Source organism: Python bivittatus, unplaced genomic scaffold (assembly GCF_059951505.1).
Source record: "Python bivittatus isolate LINGU-HERP-01145 unplaced genomic scaffold, Pbiv_v1 ctg000480_np1212, whole genome shotgun sequence".
Taxonomy (NCBI): Eukaryota; Metazoa; Chordata; class Lepidosauria; order Squamata; family Pythonidae; genus Python; species Python bivittatus.
Window position 1 is genome coordinate 12,551,158 of NW_028277075.1, and position 19,913 is coordinate 12,571,070.

Below are 19,913 nucleotides of genomic sequence, written 5' to 3' on the forward strand. Positions count from 1 at the left end.
TATCTGATCCAAAAACATAGGAAGATCTCTACAATTCATTTTTGGTCTGCCATTTACAGTCCATTGCATTTCTCTCAACAGGCTAGAATTGTGCCTATTCCATGTTCTCTTTTGGGAAGTGTTAACGTATTCCAAATATTCCAGCAAATGCATCACTTCTTCAGAGTGCTGTTCCACAAAGTGGTAATTTGCTTAGCACATTAGCTGTGCCATGTTTTCAGGCTTCCATCTTGATGAGAATAGCTTCTTCTTCCTTAAATCCCACCAAAGATTTATGATCTAGTTAGGTTCTTCCCCCCCCCCAAAAAGAAATATTCCCAACTGATTTTTTAATGTCCAGGAAGGATATTCAATAGGTTTTCTTCTTAAGAGTTCATTTTGTAGATAACACAGCTCCTACTCCATTGAATAAAGTAGTACAGGACAAGATTAATTTATTCTTGGCTTCAAAATAGACCAAAAATTCAGAGGACTGAGGTAGAATTTTAGATGATTGAGAAGCTTTTTCGGAACTTTCTCCTCACCTTATTTATTTGTTTGTTTGTTTGTTTATCTTTCTTTCTTTCTTTCTTTCTTTCTTTCTTTCTTTCTTTCTTTCTTTCTTCTTTAAGAGTGGCTGTAGTTGTTTGAAGAGAGCTGCAGGCTTAGGCAGGGACTGATAAGAGTAATCCAAAATGTTCAACTAGTTCTGATATGTCTTAATAGCTTTTTACAATTTAAAAAAAATTAATAGCTAAACGTATCTGCCACAGAATAAACTTCATCTTTGTCTGTTTTATATCCTTAGTATAGGATATAGGCCCTGCACTAACCCACTAGTCAAATAAAAATGTTTTAAACCTATTTTAAAGGCCATTAAACTTGCAGAGATAAAGAGGAGGGAGTTAATTATGGATATTTACAAACAATGAAATGGGACACCATATTCTTTCCATTCATTTTCTATACTAAAGCCTTAAAGATATTGCTAAAAGTAACTTAATTTATTTTAGCTGTAGGGATGTGTTTTAGAAATAAACTACAAGTATTTCATTTGGAATATAATTTGTGCTTACCTTGCCTCTGCATGTTTTGGGTCTTTGTTAATCACACTTGTGAAATCATTCATAGCTATAGCCCAACTTGATTTGTTAAAATAATATATTCCATGCTTCATACGCGCATCAGTTCTTTCAGGGTTATAGTAAAGGCACTACATTGATTTTAAAAATACATACAACACTTGATAATGTTTACTCTTGTTTTAATATTCATCTGAATTCTAAACAGTGCAAATAACATTCATTTTTAAAAGGTAATAAATCATTGCTTTTAATGGATCAGCTTCTAAGTTTTTTATTTGCTTTCTGACTGAAGCAGCAGTCTCTGTGATGCTCTAAACATTTTCCTGCCAGTAAATCCTTTTGTGCATTGTGATTTTTTAATTTCTGAACATAAACATATAAAATTGCACTATAACAATATTACAGTGCTGACAATTACAGTGCTTTTCAATAATTCACCTTGTTCTGAATACAAGCAGTCCCTGGGTTAAGAACGAGATCCGTTCCTAAGTCTGTCTTTAACTCAAATTTGCCTGTAAGTCGGAACTCGTACTTACAAACGGGTTGCCTATTACTTAAAACGGTGATGGCGTCTCCTTCCTCAAGCCAATGAACCCCTGAAGCCGCACAATGTTTTCATGAACTGCTGAAGCCGCACTTTTTTTAATATACAGCCTGTTTTCAGTGGTTTTCAGAGGTTCATGAAAACATTGTGTGACTTCAGTGGTTCATCGGCTCAAGGAAGGAGAACACCGTCTGCCATTTTTAGTAATAGGCAGCCTGTTTGTAAGTACAAGTTCCGTCTTACAGACAAATTTGAGTTAAAGACAGACTTAGGAACGGATCTCATTCTTAACCCAGGGACTGCCTGTATAACAAGAATAGATAAGCTGCAGCCTCAGAAGCCATTTGTGTGACTGCCTGCAGGGACTGAACTACCTCTTGTGGTCTCCAGCAGATGATGGCAGCCCATCACTCATTTGATCATTCACCGGCTAAGGAGTTCTATTGCAAGGAAGAAACTCCAGGGGCCAATTGATCAAGGAGCTACTTGGGAGAATAGGGAGGAGGCTGCTGAGTTCCTGAAAGTTACTGGAAGAAAATTGGAAGGTCCATTGCTTCCCTCACTATCAGAAGCTTCCTCAGAATTGCTAGTTTTTCACTATCATATAGGTATAGGAATAGGGACCCAGCAATCTAAAGTAGGTTTGCTGATATAAAGAGGGAAGTTTAATTGCTTCCTCTTTTCTTGCAGCAAACTTGATAAAAGTGGGTGGAGGTCTGGGTTTTACGCATGGGAAGGCAGAGTGTGGGTGACTGCCTTAATCTACCTGTGCAGCTCCTCCCCCCACACATACATATCTCAATGGAGCCCTCAGGTTTAGCATATATCAGGGTTCCCCAAAGTGGTCCATATCAACCAAGGGTCGATGGGACTATCCATTATTGTTGTTTTTGTTGTTGCTGTTTGTAGTACTATTAGTTAAGTAGCATTTATTAAATTATTTTCATGTAATAAACATTTGGGAGTCAATGAACAATCTGAAACTTCATGAAGAGGTTGATGAGCTGAAGAGTTTGGGGACTCCTGGCATATATACTTCTGAGAAAAATACGTTTCTGTGAGTATGTATGTCTACATACTTACACACATATACTGTATGCACATACATACACATACACACACTCTTTCACATCAAAGCATACATCAGGTTGTCCACATTCCTTTACCCTTGTTAGAAATGCATAATCCAGAGGACTTAATTTATGCTACACTTTTTGATGAACTTGACAATGTGGGTTTGCTTGCCTTACATTTGGCTTCTCCTTATGAGCTTCCACCTGCCTAATCTCCTGATGCTCCTGTTGTGGATCAAACTGATACAGCTCTATGATCCCATTTTCTATTTGCCCCCGATTTCTAGTCTAATGCATTCTAATGCAAATCCTTACAGTTTGAAATCAAGTGTAGAGGCTAAGAATGTGAGTTATGAAGGCTTGAGTTTACATCTAGTCTAAAACACAGGCCAACCTGTAATGTTTCCAGGTAGCAAGACTACCAGAATTTGACAGCAAATCACACTGCCCTTGAAAAGTGTTGCATCTGGCCATTTTTGTCAGCATATGTAAAGGGGATTCTGGGACAATATTAAAACCTGGAGGCATAGACAGGCTGCTGATTACCCAACTTTGTTTTTGTATAAGTTTCTACTGTTTTCCTTTAAACAGCAGACCATCATGCTGTAATATGAATTACATTAAAAATTACCTGAGTTTCAGAAATATTACATGACCACTGTTGAAAAAAATGCTCTTTTAATTAATTCTTTGGGTGCACTGATTTAGTCATCCAATTCTTTAAGTTCTAGTCAATATATTGTGAATTTAAATATAATAACGCTTACCTTTGTATAGTCTTCCATTGCCATTATTAAATCACCTTCTTCTTCATAGACTTCACCTCTCTTGTAATATATTTCATCATCCGTGGGTCTGCATCTCAGTGCCAGAGTGTAATTTATAATTGCCAAGTGATTATTTCCCTGTTTTTTATATATCTGAGCTGTTGATAGATACGCATCTACATGTTCAAAATAGGAGAAAAATATCTTAAATATTAATGGCATTTAATACCACTAATATGCATTTTTAAAAATGATTTCAATTTAACATAGTTAATTTTAATGCCAGACTTCACAGGCACTATTGATCTTACCTATGTCTGCCTTTATATGAATCTTCAAAACTTCTTTTTCACTAAATACTTCATGGATTTGTTATGAATGTTGATTGTTGATGTTTTAATACTTTTAAGTACAACATTTTCAAATTTGTATCAATTTTAGGAAACAGTTGCACTTTCCATGCAAGATGATTAATACAGAGAACTCAGTAGATAAAAACTGGCAAATTACTAGCTAATGGGCACTTCCAGGAAGAGTGTTAAATATATACAACAGAAAATCTATTAAAATTGTGTAAGTGTGTGTGTGTGTGTGTGTGTGTGTAATTGATTTCATAAAGTATAGGAAGCAGATCTGCATGCTCTCGTTTTTTAAAAATTGGTATCAATTTCTACCATATTTGAACAATAAATATAGCCATGGTTGAACTCAAATATTTATTTCATCACTAATGATTTTGCTAATTATATCTAATTTGACATTGAAATGACTGTTCACCTCAATAAATAATTTTGAATGTTGTCTTCTATTTATCTTATCTATGTCTGCCTTTATATGAACCTTCAAAACTTTTCTTTTTCACTAAATACTTCATGGATTTGTTAAGAATGTTGATTGTTAGATGTTTCTTACTATATTAGTTTTGACTTTAAGCTGCTTTGGGAAGGTGTCTTGCTTTACATATTAGATTATTAGTGTATTATATAAGAACATTGTATACCTTCTTCTTTAAAACACTGCTTATTGAAATACAAATTTAAATTACAGATTGTTGTTGTTGTTGTTTAGTCGTTAAGTCGTGTCCGACTCTTCGTGACCCCATGAACCATATTGCGCCAGGCCTTCCTGTCCTTCACTGCCTCCCTGAGTTTGCTCAGTTTCATGCTCATTGCTTCAGTGATGCTATCTAACCATCTCATCCTCTGCCGTCCTCTTCTCCTTTTGCCTTCAATCTTTCCCAGCATCAGGGTCTTCTCCAAAGAGATCTCTCTTCGCATTAGGTGACCAAAGTACCTGAGCTTGAGCTTCATTATCGATCCTTCCAATGAGCAATCAGGGTTGATTTCCTTTAAGATTGACTGGTTTGACCTCCTAGCAGTCCAGGGGACTCTCAAGAGTCTTCTCCAGCACCACAGTTCAAAGGCATCAATTCTTCGGCGCTCAGCCTTCTTTATGGTCCAGCTCTCACAGCCATACATTACTACTGGAAAAACCATAGCTTTGACTATGCGGATCTTTGTCGGCAAGGTGACGTCTCTGCTTTTTAATATGCTATCTAGGCTTGCCATAGCTTTCCTCCCAAGGAGCAAGCGTCTTTTAATTTCATGGCTGCAGTCTCCGTCTGCGGTGATCTTGGAGCCCAAATAAATGAAGTCTGTTACTGCTTCCATTTCTACCCCTTCTATTTGCCAGGAATTGATGGGTCCAGATGCCATGATCTTAGTTTTTTTAATGTTGAGTTTCAAGCCAGCTTTTGCACTCTCCTCTTTCACCCTCATCAAGAGCCTCTTTAGTTCTTCTTCACTTTCTGCCATTAGGGTGGTATCATCCGCATATCTGAGGTTGTTGATGATTCTCCCTGCAATCTTAATTCCGGCTTGTGATTCTTCCAGCCTGGCATTTCTCATGATGTACTCTGCATGTAGGTTAAATAAGCAGGGTGACAGTATACAGCCTTGTCGTACACCTTTCCCTATTTTGAACCAATTGGTTGTTCCATGACCGGTTCTAACTGTTGCTTCTTGTCCCGCATACAGATTTCTCAGGAGACAGGTAAGGTGGTCTGGTACTCCCATCTCTTTAAGAATTTGCCACAGTTTGTTGTGATCCACACAATCAAAGGCTTTTGCATAGTCAATGAAGCAGAAGTAGATATTTTTCTGGAACTCTCGTGCTTTCTCCATGATCCAGCGAATGTTGGCGATTTGATCTCTAGTTCCTCTGCCTCTTCGAAACCCAGCTTGTACATCCGGTAGTTCTCGGTTCATGTATTGCTGAAGCCTAGCTTGTAGGATTTTGAGCATAACCTTGCTAGCATGTGAAATGAGTGCAATTGTGCGATAGTTTGAGCATTCTTTGGCATTGCCCTTCTTTGGAATTGGAACATAAACTGACCTTTTCCAATCCCGTGGCCACTGTTGCGTTTTCCAAACTTGCTGGCATATTGAGTGCAGCACTTTAACACCATCATCTTTTAGTATTTTAAATATCTCAGCTGGAATACTGTCATCTCCACTAGCTTTGTTGTTAGCAATGCTTCCTAAGGCCCACTTGACTTCACTCTCTAGAATGTCTGGCTCAAGGTCAGTGACCACACCAGTATGGACATCGGGGACACTAAGATCTTTCTTGTATAGTTCTTCTGTGTATTCTTGCCACCTCTTCTTAATCTCTTCTGCTTCTGCCCAATATTTCTTTCATGGGATAATGAATATATCCACAGTATTGGATCCAGAGGAAAAGGGCACTTCTGGGAGAAGGGTTTTTCTTGATTTTGTGTAAGATCCTCATGAATAAAAACAAAAATACAGCAAGATGCCTTTTTCAGACTAAGTCATTGTACAAAATGCTGCTGACCATTTCAAGATGTAGCTAGGTCTTGCTAGGAATATGAAAACATCACAGCTGGTTTATTGATCATTTAACTCACCATAAATAATTGCATAACCCTCCTCCCCAATGATCTGGGATTATTGTCCTATCTAAATCATCACTGTTATCATGATCACGACTAGAAAATAATTCATGAAGTATTTGACTAACCAAAGTGTTAAATAGTAGTCTATCTATCTCAGTAGTTATATACAGTATATTATATACAGTAAATATATCATACATTTTGATAAAGAGAACAGAGTTTCAAAGACACTTGCCTGTATAGTTTTTGTTGCATTTAATTACAAAATTCAAGTCTTCTAGTGCTGGAAGAATTTTGTTTTGGTAAAGGAATATTAAGTGTCTGTGCCAATAAGCATTAGTCAGCATTGGTTCCATGCTTATTGCCTGTAAAAATAATGACATAATTAATCAGAATGACTGTTTTATACAGTTCAATGCTGAAGAAGAAAATATTTTAAAAATTTTATCTGATGAGAACAAACATTTCAAATATTATTTAGTTTCACATGGGGGGAAAATCAGTTTTGGTTTATCATATAGCATCTTTGCATACATCTTCAAGAACTTTTTTCATGCAAATTACCACACATTTATTCCATGATAAAAATACCCTGACACAGGCTTTAATGAAAACGTATCTACCGGTTTGTAGGCAACTATGATGGAGTGATTAACAGACCCTGGGAAAGCAGAGCAGGAAACAGGATTGTTGCAAAAGTAATATACCAACCCAGGGAAGTGGGGAAGCACAAGGAAGAGATTCCAAGTAACTCCATCTTAATTATGCTAGGTTTAAGCTAGCTGAGCAGGTGAATTGGTTTGAGAGGTTTTCAAGATTAATGTTAAATTATGCAAGGCTGGCCAAATCCTGAAACAGGAACCATTTGGATTTCTGGAAAAATCTTTATTGCTAGCAGGGTAACGTAACAGAACCTTGAAAGCCTATCAAAGTAATTCTTCCACTCAATTTATACTTAGTGCAATTAAGATGGAGTTGCATCTGTTTTGCAATGGACTTGTTTCCTCCTCTGCCTCTGTCCTTTCCCAGGGTCTGTGAGATATTCCATCACAGCAGCCTTCAGTACTGTATCTTCCCTTCAATGTTTTTGGCTGGATTTTTTTATCAGATCTCCATGTTGCCCAGCTTCATCTGATGTTAGCATCTGTGTCCTACTGAGATCTGGTAGAAGCTGAACAGACAAATTCACTCCCAGCAGAATTTGTGACAGATTTTGTCTTACATCACAACTCCAAAGAGTCTGACTCTACATCTGATAGAGCAAGGAATCACTGGGTGAGAAGCATGAGCATCAATGGGTGAGAAAGAGATGTATAATCCAAAAAGGAGAAGACCAAAGCAACAACGATCAGGGAAGCAGAAGTAGCTGCATAATCAAAAGCAGGCAAGGGCAGGCAACAATAATACATGGTTATTTATGCTTAATATCTATTTCAGATTTTTATTATGTGCATAATTAAATTGGAAGCAGTAGAAAACATTATAGAAGTAAAACCAATGGCATTGACAGTCAATTTCCAGAGAGTTTTCCAAGTAAGTGAACAGGGAAGGCTCATGGAAGATTGGCAGCAGAGTTCTGCGGAGAAGCATCCAATAAAACAGAAGCTACTTGACTAGCCCAAAAGTCTGAGAACTAGAAGAAACAAATCTATGTGTGGCCCCTTAAAAAAACTCAAGGGAAGATGAATGTACTTTGCTTATAGGCAATTCATATTCCTTCCTGAAAACAAACTGGCATAGATGTGTAGCAAGTGAAAGTTTAAAGAAGGGCTTGAAGAAACATTATAAGGATTGAAGCAGCAGTAATGGTAACTTAGAGCAGGGTTCCTCAACTTTAGCAACTTTAAGATGGGTGGGCTTCAACTCCCAAAATTCCCCAGCCAGCCATGCTGGGGAATTCTGGGAGTTGAAGTCCACCCATCTTAAAGTTGCTGAGGTTGAGGAACCCTGAGTACTCTCTTGGGAGTGGCTATTTTAGGCAGATATTCATTGCAAAATGAGGAAAGTCATCTCTCAACTCTGACACATTTTAATGTATTTTCTTTTATATGTGTTAAAACTGATTTTAAGAGATAACTGAGGGAAAGGAATTGGTATTTGTTTGGAGCAATGAAGATGGAACAGCCAAAATGCCACAAGAGCTGATCCCTGAAAACCTGAAAGTCATTAAAAAGATTATCACTATGTTATTGTTGCTACTACTATATGTGAGGTCATAGTCACAGAATGAAGAAAGATTCTGGAACAAATGGTTCCAAAGAGAGCGAACTGGCGATAGTCATGGTAAATAATCACACACTGTATCTGCCACTGATCTATAATCACATAAATACTATCAGATAGTTTACTCAAATATAAGACACATTCCTTTAGAAAACATAATTTGTATTTCCTAACATGTGGCATGATGGCACTTTAGTAATGAACTTCAAGGCCTACTGAAATATGTATTATTAGCAGCCGTCTTATAACACAATCTTAATTAAAGTGGGTATGAGTCTTCATCAACAGAGGGTAGGCTACCCATCTCAGCTTCATTTGGGTTATCTCAAAAGTTGTCTCAAAGTCCATACTTAGAATAAAAATATTGCAAGTGTGGTATACAAATTCTGTACTTGCCAGCCTGTTAAGCAATTATGCTCCATCATACTGTATATGGCAGCAACAATAACACATTCATTAATAATTATCCTTTGCTTTACTTACAGGGATCAATTCTTTAGCATACTATGTGTTTTTGGAGGAACTGTTTTTATCCTGTTCATTATCACTGTTAAAACAGTTTCTACTCTGTTGGCTATAGTCATCTTCAATTCATTTATGAAAATGTATTAAAATATGACTCAAACTAATATATCTACAATCCTCATTCTGAAATATATATCCAACATTTCTTTTATACAGTAACAATTTGCATAAATAAATCCCATATAACATGTTTAAAATGGGGATGTTTATCTATCAAATCATGCACGTATGCATCATTAGTCCTAATGAAAAGCTGCACCACACTGCATGAAACATTAACCTAGCATCTTATCTCTAAAACTACATTCTGACCAGGAAGTGTGATTAACCAAGTGAAATTTGTTATTGTTAACTTCATATTCAATTAATTAATAGAAAGAACCATACTGTATATGCAAGTCATGCATCATATGTAAGGCCTTTAAAAAATTTTTTAAAAAACCCTTTCTGATCACCTAATCAATAGCATCATCAAGCAACTTGTCTCCTCAGCATGATAAAGCCTTGACTCTAGGAAATTGCCATTTGCATTCCTGTATTTTCTTTGTAAAGTCTTTACTCAAAAGACTGCCATCACATCAGAATCTGTTGACCCTAACTCCCCACAGTAGACCACCCTTGAGACCTGGTATGACAGGATCACATCCAGTCAATCAGGATGAAGAAAAGCCTTTCCTCTGCTCTAAGAGAGATAATTTCTATGCTCTGGTTCCTCATTTCTCTTTGTTCAATAACTATTATGACGTGTCCTCAAGATCACTTTGAGAAAGTTGTCCTGTTGTGATGGCTTTACACCTTATTGCCTGGCATTTAGGTTCTCATCTCCTCTATGCTTGTAATTCTATTTTATTTACTTATTTACCACCACCACCCTTTCTCACCTCCTTCTCTTTAGTTTGAACTCTTTAATTCTTGATCCAAGTTGAGTGCTGCTGATCTAATATATTTGTATTCAGTACCACCACCAGATATTAATCTGTTGAGGGCATTTGTTATTTTTATTTTGTCTGTATATTATGCCTGGATCCCATCTTGTTTTTGGTTTGTGTTTTTATGTTATTATCTGTGAACTACCCAAAGAAAGTTGATGTTGGGCAGTCTCTAAATGGAATTAATTAATAAATAATAAATCATTTTATCATTTGTAATAAAATAATTAATGACTGTATAGTTCTATGAAAAATTATTTACCCCTTTTGAAGTGTCTGAATTTTTTGTATCTTTGCCACTGAATAAGAGTTTCATGTGATACATAAAGAGAGTTTATTAAACCAAACAAAGTATGATGTGGCAATGTGAAGAAGTAATCATCCCTTTAGATTCAGTAAGTGGTTGAATCACCTGTAGCTGGAGTAACTGCAACCAAATTCCTATCTGTATTTAGCAATCAGCCTCACACATTGCTTTGTAGGAATTCTGGCCCATCCGCCCATGGCAAACTGCTTCAACTCAGTAACATATGAAGATTTTCTAACATGAACTGCTCATTTGCGATCCTATCACCGTTTCTATGGCATTTAAATCTGGGCTTCGAAAAGGCCATTCCAAAACAGTTAATTTGTTATTTTTTGTCCGTTGCCTTGTAGGCTTGCTCGTATGTTTGGGATCATTATCTTGCTTGAATGCCCATTTGCAATTCAATTACAGCTATCAAACAGCTGACTTATATTCTCCTGGAGAATTCACTGATACACAGCAGAATTCATACTTCCTTCATGATGGCAACTTGTCCAAGTCCTGAGGTAACAAAGGTATCCTCAAACCATGACATTACTTTAAAGCTTTTAAAGCTCTTCATGTCTTGGGACTGGGTTACCTGCGGGACTGTCTTCTCCATTGTTTCTACCCATCCAATTTGGTCTGGCAGGTTGGGGATGCTACAGGTCCCATCAGCCAAGGAATGCCAGCTGGCAGGGACTAGGAGGCATGCCTTCTCTGCTGTAGCTTCTGCCTTCTGGAACATTCTCCCTTCAGAGATTAGGATGGCCCTGACCCTGTTGGCCTTTCATAAGGCCTTGAAGACCTGGTTATATGCCTGGGGCCCGAGTGTGTTAAGGGCCCCATTTCCTGGTTATTTTGATATCTATGGTTATAATTTTTCTCGGTTGCTATATATATTTATTTTTGTATGAAGTTTGTACTTGGTTTTAACTGATGTTATGATTGTTCGCCACCCAGAGTCACTTGTCTGAGATGGGTGGCCATAGAAATCAAATAAATAAATTAATTACTGCCTCCATGCTCAAGAATTGGTATGAAGTTCTTACTGTGGAACATAGGGTTTAGTTTCTGCCAGATGTAGTAATGTTTTAAAAAATCAGTTTTGACTCATCTATTCATATAACATTCCTCCAAAAGTCTAAATGCTTTTGGACCTTGTTGCTTTTTGGCAAACTTGAGATAAGCATCATTGTTGTGGGCAATGCTTTATTTCTTGTTATGCTCCCATGTGCTTTTCTGATGTGGAATCATGAAAATTGATTTTAGCCAAGGTGAGAAAGGCCTGCAGTTTATTTAGATGTTGGGGAGTGGAGGCGACTTCTTGGATGATTTTATGCTATACTCTTGGAGTGATTTTGACAGGATACCCACTCTTGGAAAGAGCTATCATCTCAAATTATTTAAGACTATCTCTCTGACTATGGATTGATAGAGCCACAAAGCTTTAAAAATGATTTTGTAGCCTTTTCTAGACTGTTAGGCATCAGTGTTTTTTTTTTTAATGAAGGTTTCCAGAAAATTGAGTGAGGCATGACATCCCTCCAGTTTCTTTGTGATGAGTGGCCACTGTGATGAGAAAATCCAGAGTTATGAGACTGTCCAAATCAGCCCTGTTTAATGAAGTATTCACATAATTGGCTCTCACTACCTTTTAATTTTAAACTAATTGACCATTTGATTGCTGTTTCACACTGGCATATCATGATGCTGTGAAATAAATGCAACAAATGCCAAAGTTTGGTGTTACTTTTTCCCTCAGACGCCCATTTTTTTAATCTCTGTGTGTGAGGCAATATGCTCTGATAACGTTCAGTGACAAAGATCTGCAAAAATTCAGAAAATCTTAAAGGGGAATACTTTTTCAGAGCTCTAACTTTGTGTTCTCTTGTTTATGTCCCTTCTTGTCTTCCCCATAGCATACCATGATTCTAATTTCAAGATCTGAACATAATCAGTTGATTGTATAGGTACAAGTGTACGCATATATGCACATAAAAGCAAATACATGTGGAAACAGTATGCCATTATCTGCTAAACAACTAAGATTACAAAAATAGATACTGTTAAAACTGGAAAGTTTTCTTCTGAAAAGTGAGTACCAGAAGTACCCAAGCCCAGGCTTATTAAAAAGAGAAGTGGAAGAAAACCTTTTTTAAAAGGCACAAGGCCTTGGAAATCCATAGCTATACAATGAGTTAAGTAAAATGCATGAGAAGTAAGCAAAATAGGTTAATATTTGTTTTAAACAAACTTTTTCTAAGTCATCCATAGCTGCCTGCATTTTTCCAATCTTTCTGTATATTGCTCCACGCCGACAATAGTTAAATGCTGTAGCACATCCTTTGTTTATCTCTTGGGTTGTTCTCTCAATCTCATGCTCACACTGTGCAAGTTGTTCTTTTTTGCCATCAAAGAGAAAAGGATTCACGTAGTTCGGTAATTCATTTTCTTTTGCAGCATCCTCCATTTTCTCTTCTGAAAGCTTTCTATGTGACATCTGTTTATCTTCATCAGATTTCTTAATGGGAACAAACAGCTCCTCGAACCATTGATTCCACAGTAGTGTGGCCCAAACATAATCAGGATCTTCAAGCGCTTTGCCCCTTTTTTTTGAAAATGTTTCAAAGTCTAACACACAAGGGAGGCTGGGGCTTCTATAGTGCTGAACTGCTCGAGATACTTTAATAGAGAACTTATGATGTATATTAAGCTTCCCGAGAGACACAGAGCTAAGGAAAAAGAAAAAGAAGAACCAAAATTATGATCAGCATGTAACTGAGGTAATGACAGAAGATTACTGAAATAAATTTGAAATCTTATAAACTGCAACATTTAATAACTTGTCATTTATGTATTTATAACATTTTAAACCACCTCAGTCTTAAAACTGATTTAATATGCCACAGGACTACCCTGATTAGGTACACAATATTAAAGTTATAATAAGAAAATTTCTAAGGGAAATATCTAGAGACAAATAAAATTGTCCATTACTACAGGAGAATATAACTTTGTACTCATGTAGAATGGTATACACCCCACAAATACCTAGGTAACTAATTTCTGATGGAGATAAGCAGTTAGGAGCCAACTGGCTAGATAAAGCAGGGATGGGGGGTGGGGATGATATCCTGCAGGCAAAGGAACAAAACAATGTGCATATTTAGAGAAAACTCTCAGGGGTGTGGAGAGGTCAAATAGTCACACACAAAATACTGTATTGCATGGATCCATCGATTATAAAATGAAGAAAAAGTATGAAGGTATGGTATAGATACATGAAGTTATACATTCTGCAAATCTACAGAAGTGAGCTACATTGTCTTCTGCAAGAGGGGAAAAACGGAAATGAATTCTGAAAAGTTCTGAAATGAGAGTGGTTCAAAAAATTGTTCAGACAACAAAGGGCCAATATGTCTGGCTCCATCATCCTTCTTAGGGATGGTAAAGTACCTAGAAAAGAAGTTGGCAATTTTCTGGAGATATGCTTTCAATCACCTTTTTTTCTACAAGGAGAGAAACCTATTAATATAACTCTGGAGGTTTCTAAAACCAACAAGGTGGCTTGATATGGCTTTAGCTAAGAATTTTATGTATAGGAACACTGAACAATTATTTATACAACCTAAAGTCATTAAGTTACGGAAGCTCATTTACTGTGGGAGCAAGCCTTGAATGGCTGATATGGGGGAATCTCAAGATCAAAGCAGCTACTTGTGAAGTTAATGCCTACAGCTGCATTATGCTGAGTGTGTTGGTGATGGCAGTGTCTGGCTAACAACCCCAGATATGCCTTTGGTATGCCTTCTTCGTGAAATTCTGAGAGCCTTTGGGCAATACGTGAGTGGAAACATGGGCAGGAGGAGGAGGAGATAAAGTAGAGCTGCTCCAGTTCACATTTGTGCACTGTGTATGACACTTTAGAAACATTTTATTCCTGTTGCTGAATAACCCATTCTCATGCAAGAGAAAGTCCTCAATCCTAGCCTTAGTCCTAGTATCAGTCTAATGCAGTATAGTCAGACACGGAAATCCAGAGCAATGGAAAAAAAGTGACACTGTTGGCTGATGTTAGTTGTATTGAGAACTGTAATTAATACCTGTGTAGCAAATCATGCTGCTTCTGTTTGAAAAACAAACAACTGCTTGCCTCTTGTCCTCTACCAAATGAGATAATAACGGTGATATCTTCTCCTCCAAAAAATTTGGCTGCTTCACTGTACTTGTTTGTTTTTTCTTAGGATTGGAAAATCAACTACTATCTCAAAAACTCTAACGGTATATGGGAAGAATCTTGGGAGGCACAACCAGATAAAAGGCAGCTGAGCCTGCAGCAGGAATGTTGGTGGGGCAAGAGGCTCAGAAGAGACCCTCCCTAGTTTCTTGGGCTGTAAAGGAGATGGGGGAAGATATGTACTTTCAGACTTGCAAGATTCTGTTAATGTAGCTTTACAGTACAGTAGAATTAGCTCATCTGGTCATGTTTCCTGTCTGGTCTACCGCGTCTGACAAAAACAACACAAACTGCTTGAAGCTCCTATAACTCTTAATATTACCACTGATACAAAATGGGAAAGTTCCTGGCCCAAATGATTTTCCTGTAGAATGGTATGTTCAAAGACCTCCTGGTTCCCTTTTTATTTGATCTTTATAAGACAGCATTTAAAATGGGAAAACTACCAGATTCATTTTATGAAGCTTATATAACTCTGATTTTAAAACCCAGGAAATATGAGTCACTTTGTGTGAGATGGGCGGCGATATAAATATGATAGATAAATAAATAAATAAATAAATAAATCCCAGTAATGTGCCAGTTATAGACCTGTATCATTAATTAATGTAGATACTAAAATCTTAACTGCTATTCTAGCTAAAATGTCACAATCACTTTTGTCAGATATTATTCACCCATCTCAATCTGGCTTTCTACAATTCAGACAAGCTTCAGACAATATATGCTTACTTATTGATTTGTTAACAAATACAGAAAAGAATTTAAACTTCACCAAATTAATTTCATTAGATGCTGAAAAGCCTCTGGAGCAGCAGGTTCTCAGGAAGGAGGGAGCACATTCCAGGAAGGTGGGGGTGGCGGGTGTTGAGACAGGAGACAGCACAGTCCAGAGCAGGAGCATGGAAAGAGGAAGAGATTTAGGATAGCCACTCCCTAGAATCTCCCAGGGTATATCCACTAGGTTAGAGTAGTACAGATTTAATCTGGCAAGATTCTGTCTATATGGTGTAAGCAATAAAGGAATTGAACTTGAATGGACTGTTTCCCTATTGTTCTTGGACTGGGCCTGACATTTGATAAGTTCTTATTAATTTTTTTAAACAAGTCATGATTAGATGTGGATTCTCTACATACTTTCTTAGATGGATATCAATATATTATTCTTCACCTACTGCTAGAGTTATTACAAATCACATGATTTCTGAACAAGTGGAATTGCAACATGGTCCTTGACAAAATGGCCTTAGCAGGCGTACCCCTGATGGAGAGGAAGACAGTGAATTTTGAGTAAAAAGACATGCCAGTTTAGAACTAGATGTGAGATCTACTTCAAAGGAAAGCCCTGCAGGAAAGAAAGAGTCCTGAGATAGCAAAAACTATCTGCTCTATAGTTAATGGGTGGTAGAATTCCAAAACAATATGGAAGGTGACATGTTATGGTTTGCCTCACTGTATCTTAGGGTGTTCCAAGCAGCATGAGTCCACTGATTGGGACCATGAAAAGTCTGGTGCTGAGAGGTCCAATGATTTGCCCTAGAACAGCAAGCCAGCATTGCACTAGCTAAATTGGAAAAAGACACATTTGTAGAAGCAAAGTGGACATAAAATGACCAACTACAAATATGATGATCTTGAGAAAGCCCAAAAGAAGGTCATGGTTTTTACTATTCCAATGGTTAAGATAATAGTTTAAGGGGCATGTGCTATGAATTTCCCCTGGCTAGATCAACTACCATACTGCAAGAGGAGCCAGTAGAAACTGCTAGTATAAATAGAAGGGTCCGCAAGACTTGCAGTAGCAGAGTTGGAGGTGACCAATGTGGAGAGAAACTCAAAGCTGCTTGAGCCACAATTGGGAAGACATTTTTTTTTCTTTTTTCCTAGTTGGAATCAGGCAGTTGGGTCTTTTGAATCCTTAATGGGTGATTTTCCTCAGGGCTGACCATGGCACAAGCAAAGATCTGAATATCCTCTGCAAGAAATGGAGAGTTTGACTGATCTCTCAAAGAGAATGAGCAACTGCTAGAAACATGCTAGAAGACCTGGAGGAAGATGAGATGTCTACACATAGTTTAGCATTTTCTCCCAAAGAGTGGCTTGCAAAGAAGAAGAATTATAACAAACTTAGTAAACTGCTTAGTAAACACCTGGCAATGCTTACTAGTATTTAGTACCTGACATTCACCATGGCAAATAAAGGCATAGTTTATGCCAATGGGAAGGGTTAGCTTGCTCCTGCAATACTAGTGCTTGCAAAATGGAGCTTATTTGGGTGCCTGAACAGAAAGACCAGGTGTCTTTGCAAACAGTTTTAAGAAAATTAGTAACACAGATATACTTCTAGGGGCTGGCATGGCAGTTTGATTGTCTTTGGATCACAGAGACAGCTCCTCAGCTGTTTAGCGCCAAGCAGGATTGCTGGATGCCTCAAATTCCTCCAGATAAAGGAGGAAGCTAGAAATTGAGCTATTTGTTCTGCAGACAGCTGTTCCTCGTGAGTAAATTGCAAGAACTGAGGTTTTTGCAAGAAGCTCACGAGTGGAGTAGCTGGGAGGTGAGGATTACATCTCTGTTCAAGGATGAGGCACAGCCTGTTAAAAGACACTGAAACCAACTGACCTACATTTCTAATACACTTTTGAATTGCAAACTATTCTGGGCCTTAAGAGAGGCTTCTTTTTACAGCAGATAAGTATCCCTCTTGGTATTCTTCATGGGGGGAGGGGGCTTTAAAATTCAGAAAGATTTGTAGATTTAAATTTTGGGGGGATTCGCAAAAAGCTGATGATTAATGTGGCATAAGAAAGTTAACAGTAGGGAAAAGGGGAGATTTTAATTTTTTTTTTTTAAGTTTACTTTTTCAAGAATCGGCTTTGTTAAAATCATAGCTACTTGAACAGGGATCCATTTTTGCATTTGTTTAATGCACGCAAACAGGCAATTGGCTGGAATTATATATCAGAGGAACAACAATCAGTCTGAGTTTATCTTTAATGGAGACACCTGCTGGCAATTGCCTGTTTTCCTGCTTTCCCTTTCTCTTCTTTTTCCCTTTTTTTTAGTGGATTTTTAGCTACAGTAGAGACATCTTCTGGCAATTGTTTAGAATTACAGTTTTAAAGTTTTAAAGGATTATTGGGTATTTTGGGGAGGGGTGTTTCCTCCTTGTTCTTTTTTCTCTTTCCAGTACTACATCTTTCTATCTATCTATCTATCTATCTATCTATCTATCTATCTATCTATCTATCTAGATTTTCATAATGGCAACATGCAGAATCCATTTGGATGCTAGAAGAACTTCTGTGGAGTAACCAGTGGAAAAAGAAGATAAAGAAAGAAGATAAACCAATCTCTGCTAATCTATTTAAACTGATGATTGATGAAATGGGAGTTATACTGACTCAGTCACTAGATGCTAAATTGGATGTTAAATTTTTGACTTTTGAAAAGAAGATGGAAGAAAGAATGGATAAGATGGATATTTTTGTAAAACAAGTGACTGTAGATATGAAACAGATGTCTGAAGAAATAAACTAATGACAGAATGGAAATTCTAGAGAATAAATCAGCAATCAGAGATTCAGAATTTGAAAAAGGGATGGATAATTTGACTTTGATGGAACTGAGAGAGTTTTGTCTGCAATTTAGAGCCATCCCAGAAACTCCAAATGAAGATATTAAAAGAAAGATGGTTCAAGCTTTGGCAGAACTCCTAGACTGGGAAGAAAAGGAGAGGAAATTGATAAAGTCTATCAGATTAATTCACATTTTGCTACAATAAGACATGTGCCAAGAGATGTTATAGTACATTTGTTAGGAGGAGTACAAGAGATCAAGTTTTGCAACAACATTTTAAATCAAGATTGAAAATCATTAATATAGATATTATTTTGAAAGAAATCACTATTAGGATTTTGTGTAAAAGAAAAGATTACTCTTTCCTGACTGAGGTATTAAAGCAGAAGAAGATTCCATTCCATTGGGAGAAGTTGGAAGGTGTAACTTTTACTTTTCAACAGAGAAGATTTTGACTGAATACTGTTCAAAAGGCTAGAGAATTTCTGCAAACGTTTAAAGGGGATTTGGAAGAAGTCCAAATGGACACTGCAGCGAAAACTGACCAATATTTGCAACAGGTAGAGGAGTTGGAGAGGAAAGATTCAGAGTTAAGCACTACTGGTATGGACTTTTCTAAATTATTTGCCTAAAGATGAACTATAAATGCCTAACATGGAATATTAAAGGGGCTAACTCCCCTCACAAATGGAAAAAGATATTTCACTATTTGAAAAAACTGAAACAAGATGTAATTTATTTGCAAAAGACTGATATAAGTTACAGAGATACAAAGTATTTAATATGTAAAAATTTAGAATTTATTTCAGCAGGACCAAAATAAACCAATGGAGTTGTCTTATATGTTAACCCCCTTTTAAAACTACAACCAATACTGACTGATCAACAAGATAAATTTGGGATGGAAATTGAACTACATGGACTTAAAACTCTACTTTTGGGACTTTATTGTGATGGAATGTATCTATGAGGAGGAAAATGATGTGGGAGATCAAGCTATCGGGAAGGGGGAGGTGCATTCCAGGAGGGAGGTGGTGGCAAGAGGCAGCATAGTCCACAGGAGGAGCGTGGGAAGAGAAAGAGGTTCAGGATAGCCATTCCCTAGAATCTCACAGGGTATATCCACTAGTTGCTGTAGTATAGATTTCGTTTGGCAAGATTCTGTCTACAAGGCGTAAGCTAATAAAGGAACTGTACTGGACTGTTTCATCATTTTTCTTGGGCTGGGCCTGACATTTATGTTCCAAATGAAGATAAAGCAAATTTTTATAAAAGACTTATAAAACAATTGACAATTTTTTCATATGAGAATTGGATTTGATGGGAGATTGGAATGGTGTGGTTTCTCTACAACTAGACAGAACATCTGAGAAGAAAATTAAAATTATCCAAGGTAGATTACCAAAGACTTTTTTTGATTTGATGAACAATTTAACGTTAGTGGATATCTGGAGACCAAAAAAAAAAAAAATGGTAATTTTAGAGCATATACTTATTTTTCTGAAAGACACAGATCATTTTCAAGAATGGACATAATATGGCTTCAAAAAACTTGGTTACTAAGAAAACTAAAGTGGAGATTTTACCAAAACCTTTTTCTGATCATAATCTAGTGACCTTGAATCCTAAAACAAAACCTACTATCCTCAGATGGAGATTAAATGAGATGTTATTACAAAAAAGACTGGATAGTAAAAGATTGCCAAAAAAAAAAAAAAGTGAATTTTTTGAGAATAATTTAAATAAAGGGACAGACTTAAAAACAG

General features: G+C 37.0%; 1 protein-coding gene across 1 annotated transcript in view; it reads right to left on the reverse strand.

Annotated features, from left to right (window-relative positions):
* TTC6 (tetratricopeptide repeat domain 6) overlaps positions 1–19,913 on the reverse strand; it is a 97,019-nt gene that overhangs the window by 26,078 nt on the left and 51,028 nt on the right. Inside the window, exons 16-19 of the mRNA XM_088146734.1 lie at positions 12,586–13,063; positions 6,601–6,730; positions 3,449–3,624; positions 1,056–1,192 (exon numbers count right to left, since the gene is read on the reverse strand). Of these exons, the coding sequence (XP_088002860.1) occupies positions 1,056–1,192; positions 3,449–3,624; positions 6,601–6,730; positions 12,586–13,063 (921 nt within the window). The remainder of the gene's footprint in view (positions 1–1,055; positions 1,193–3,448; positions 3,625–6,600; positions 6,731–12,585; positions 13,064–19,913) is intronic.